At 39.2% G+C, this 4,675-nt stretch overlaps 1 protein-coding gene across 1 annotated transcript; it reads left to right on the top strand.

Annotated features, from left to right (window-relative positions):
• Nucleotides 1-224: 224 nt before the first annotated feature.
• LOC109220437 (F-box/kelch-repeat protein At3g23880-like) lies at nt 225-2,656 on the top strand. The gene is made up of 3 exons (XM_019384908.1): nt 225-1,003; nt 1,088-1,343; nt 2,513-2,656. Exons 1-3 carry the CDS (start codon nt 225-227, stop codon nt 2,654-2,656), a joined length of 1,179 nt encoding a protein of 392 aa, XP_019240453.1.
• The last annotated feature ends 2,019 nt before the right edge of the window (nt 2,657-4,675 follow it).

Raw genomic sequence — 4,675 nt, 5'->3', positions numbered from 1 at the left:
TTTTGAAAGAAATTTATATTTTTTTGCCTTAATAAAATAAAGAGTCCCTGAAAGGAAGGGACTTATTGGGAGTCTATTTTTACTCAATTCATGATTCTTCAGAGAGATTCTTGGAACAATAATTAGACGTGATTTTCGGTTAAAGGTCCATTTTTGGATAGTTAATTTAATATTGTCTAGTTATGAGACTTGCCCAAAATCTTCTCAAATTTGTGCAGACACAAATGGAAGTTGAGGCAGACCCTAAACAGAGCAAAACCACAAAGTGTAAGCAAAACTTTGCAAACCCTAGCTTGCCCAATGAACTAATAACTGATATCCTTGAAAGACTTCATGTGAAGTCCCTCTTACGGTTCAAGTGCGTTTCAAAAGATTGGCTTTCTATAATCTCTAGCCCTCAATTTGTCAACACCCATCTTACTCTTTCTGCTAATGATTACTTCTGGCATAGATTGCTGTTGAAATTAAACCACAATTTTAAACATTGTTTTGTTAGCTCTATATTTGATGAGGCTGTTATTGAGACATTTGACTTGGATTTTCCCATAAAAAATCCTGATACTTCTTTTGATATTATGGGTTCTGTTAATGGGTTGATTTGTCTTCTCATTGGGTTGAATCGCTTGGTTCTGTGGAATCCATCAACTAGAAAGTTCAAGCAACTGCCTGACCTTATGCCTAAGCACACAGATGATTACAACTTCAATTACGGTTTTGAATATGATGAGGTTCATGATGATTATAAGGTAGTGGGTATTTTCTGTACATCCACTCATGGCTATGTCTGTGTATATAGTTTAAAAACTAATTCTTGGAGAAGACTTGGTGATATGCGAGGAGGGTTGTTATACAATGGTTCGGCTAAGTTGGTGCATGGGAAGTTTCACTGGGCAACGATGCATGCTGGTGGTTGGGGCGTTGGGTCTATTGATTTGGTTGAGGAGCGTGCTGATGGTTGGGGCATTACGTCTATTGATTTGGTTGATGAGAAGTGTCGAAAGGTGTAGCTACCCCGCTGCAGAGGATACTTTTATTTGAGGCTTGGAGTGTTGGGAAGTGAACTAACTATACTTTGTAATTATGATAGAACTCGAGATGATATGTGGGTTATGAAGGAGTATGGGGTTAAAGAGTCTTGGATAAAACTGTATACCTTCAGATATCCTAATGTGCTTAAGGACTATATGATATCTCCACCCCTTTGCATGTCAAATGAAGGTGAAATTTTGCATGTCGTTGGATCAACTTTCGCGATATACAATCCGGTGTATCGTTCATTCACATCTCCAAAGGTTACTAACATTGATGGCAGTGTTGAGGCGAAACTCTACATTGAAAGCCTAGTTTGTCCAATTTCACAAAACGAACCAGTGACACAACATTGAAGGCTGCAAAAGCTCAGGTGAATGAGAGCTGTGTAGCTAACAACTTTTAAGTTTTGGCTTTATTTGTTTTCCAAATGTTTTTCAATTATGCTGCTTTTATCGAATATAGAATAGTAAATTGCATATTTTAAGGCTATCTTTACACCACATCTGCTTAGATATCTTGGTTGCCTTTTTGTTTTTGCTTATTTTAGAGGAACACCAACTTTTGCAAGGACATTTTTGGTTGTAGTGTTTGGTGCTTCCGCATTCTAAGTTAGTGATATTTGACATTCTTTCTCATTTTAAGTAGTGTTTTAAGGGCACATGTTGTTCCACTAGACAGAGTAAGAGTAATGAGCACTAAGGCCAATGTGAATTTGCCTATAATAATTAGCATATATAGTCCTTGGCAGGGTCACTGTTTGATCTAGGACCTTCTATAATGATCGATTTTAGTGACACTTAGAGACAGGAATCACAGAAAATCATGGAATGACTAACAGTTATCTTCTGAATATCATCATGTTTGGCTGTTATCCTTTGCTGATAACAACTTACTGTTATTTCTTCGTGATTATCTTCTCATTTGTTTTAGTTATTTGGTCAATCAAAAGGTTGAATATTGTTTCACTTTAGTGATACCATTGACTTGAGCAAAAGTGGGTTAAAGGAAAATGTTTTCTTAGAAGGTATTTAGCTGCTATGATGTCGAGTGTATCAGGCTCTTCTTGAGCAGTCATTTCCTCCATTATCCCCGTTTGTACTTGGATGTATGGCTCATGTCCTGATTAAATTTCAAGTGCCCAGATTTGTTTAACTAAACAACTACCTGAACCATTGTTGAGAAGATAGATGTTACCATCATTGTAGGAGACAAACTCTCTAATTTTGATAGAATCCTCATTTTCCAGAATGATTTTGGGTTGAGCATAGGCATTGTTAGAAGTGCTGATTTGTAGTTCTCAGAATACTCTGAAACTTACTTCTTTCTTTTGACTTCATCTTTTTCCGCTTTACAGATAGGAAGATCAATTTCTTCGTCCTTTTCAGTCTATACACCCCTGAGTTTTTTTTTATCATTTTCTTTGACCTACTTTGCTTCATTTTTTCAACTTCCATGAAACCTTGATTACCTCTTGATGCAGGAAGTATTTCTCTCTGCTCTGATATTCCATCTAATTCAGTATTTACATCCTCATCCTGGCAAAGTTGAACTCCTGATATATGAGTTGAAGGGGTTCCAACAACTGTCAGTTCCGCGAAATCCTTTCTATGATCTTCACCGTTAACATTCAACCCTAGTGCTTCCTGTCCGTATAAACTCTGCTATGCTACATACAAAATCATTCTCAAATTCTGAATCGTCCCTGTGAGCATCGCGATAACCATATGTGACGACCCAAAGGGTATCACCTGTTTTCTCTCTCATTCCGTGCTTCCGAGGCCTTGAAAACCTTATTTTTTTACTTGCCTCGATTTGCGTGCACAGTCCGGGCGCGTAGCCGGAAAGCTTAATTATGAATTCTGTGTAAAAATTGATGAATTTTGATATTAATATGATTAAAGTTGACTTTGGTCAACATTTTGGGTAAACGGAGCCGGACTCGTGATTTGACGATCCCGGAAGGTCCGTAGAAAAATATGGGTCTCGGGCGTATGCCCGGAATCGAAATCCGAGGTCCCAAGCCCGAGAAATAAATTTTTAAAAGAAATTATTTTTCTGAAATTTATATGGAAATTTGAAATGAAAATGGATTAGAAAGCGTTGGTATCGGGCCCGTATTTTGGTTCCGGCGCCCGGTACAGGTCTTATATGTGGTTTAAGCGCTTTCTGTGAAATTTGGTTGAAATCGAACGTCATTTGACGTGTTTCGGACCTAAATATTAAAAAATAAAAGTTTATGAAGTTTGATGAAAAAGTGATGATTTTGAGGTTTGATTCCTCGTTTTTGATGTTATGTTTGCGATTTGATCGCATGGTTAAGTTCGTAGGATGTTGTTGAGTTGGTGCATGTGATTGGTTAGGAGCCCCGAGGGCTCGGGAGTATTTCGGAGGTGTTTCGGAGTGATTTCGAACTTAGAAAAGTTGCAGAAAATCTGCATCAGGTGCTCAGGTCTTTTCTTCTTCGCGTTCGCGACGCCTTGTTCGCGTTCGCGAAGCCTCGAGTGAGTCCTTCATTCTGTTCGCATTCCCCCTTCGCGTTCGCATAGAGTCCTTGAACTCTGAGGGCCCAACCCTCTTTCCTTCTCTGCGTTCGCGATGGCTGGACCGCGTTCGCGTAGGGTTCCAGCCTTATCTCATCGCGTTCGCGTATAGGTCAACGCGTTCGCGTAGACCAATCCCCTGGACCCCCCAGTCCTTCTCTTCGCGTTCGCGTCCTTCTCATCGCGAACGCGACAGTCTGTTAAGCCAACCCTTCGCGAACGCGACCTTGTTTCCGCGAACGCGAAGGGCAAATTCACCCAGTTATTTAAAATGCCCAAAACAGGCCAGTGACGGGAAATTTTCACCAAATACACGAACCCTTTATTCTCCACAGCTTCTAGGCGATTTTTAGAGCATCTCTTCACCAAAGCTTCTTGGGTAAGTATTCTCTAACTCGTTTTCTTCATTTTCTAACCTCATTTATCAAATTCCTAGACCTAAATCATGTAATTTAGGGTGTAAATTGGAGGAATTGGGTAGAACTAGGGCTTTTCAATTTTCTTTGATTTAGACCTCGTTTTGGGGTCGAGTTTGAAAACAAATTGTATATTTGGGCTCGTGGAGGAATGAGTGACATGGAATTGGTTCGAACTTCGGGTTTTGACCAAGCGGGCCCGGGGTAGATTTTTGGAATTTTGGGAAGAAAGCTTAGAAGTTCATATTTAGGCATTGGGTTTAGTTTGTTTAGCTATTATTAATATTTTAAGGTCATTATTTCATAGATTTGACTATGTTGGAGCCGAATTCGAGGGGTAAAGCTATACTAGAGGCTTGAGTTGAGTTTGGAGCATTCGAGGTAAGTGTTTGATCTAACTTTGGCTTGAGGGAATAGGATTAGAGTATTATTTGCTAATTGCTAAATGTTGAGTGCGGTGTATAGGCATGGTGACGAGTATCTATACACCGGTGTCTAGCATGACCGTGAGTCCTTATTTGTGCTTATTTGGGATTCTGTAGTGACTCTTCCTTGTTTAATTGATGGTTGCTATATGATATGAAGAGAATGAGAAGGAAATATGATGTGTAAACTCTTTGGAGCATTGGCTCGATTTTTGACTTGATTAAAAAGTAAGAAATGAACGTAAGAGAAAAAGATGTGATT

This window comes from Nicotiana attenuata, unplaced genomic scaffold (genome assembly GCF_001879085.1).
Source record: "Nicotiana attenuata strain UT unplaced genomic scaffold, NIATTr2, whole genome shotgun sequence".
Lineage (NCBI taxonomy): Eukaryota > Viridiplantae > Streptophyta > Magnoliopsida > Solanales > Solanaceae > Nicotiana > Nicotiana attenuata.
Note: the sequence above shows the minus strand (reverse complement) of the source record. Positions and strands in the feature narration are given on the sequence as shown.

What these genes read in the sequence shown, in the direction of transcription:
- LOC109220437 (XM_019384908.1), top strand. Translation starts at nt 225, where the DNA reads ATGGAAGTTGAGGCAGACCCTAAACAGAGCAAAACCACAAAGTGTAAG. An exon ending in GATGAGAAGTGTCGAAAGGT is followed by an intron (nt 1,004 to 1,087) that starts GTAGCTACCCCG and finishes TAATTATGATAG; the next exon opens with AACTCGAGATGATATGTGGG. An exon ending in AACTCTACATTGAAAGCCTA is followed by an intron (nt 1,344 to 2,512) that starts GTTTGTCCAATT and finishes CTCTTGATGCAG; the next exon opens with GAAGTATTTCTCTCTGCTCT.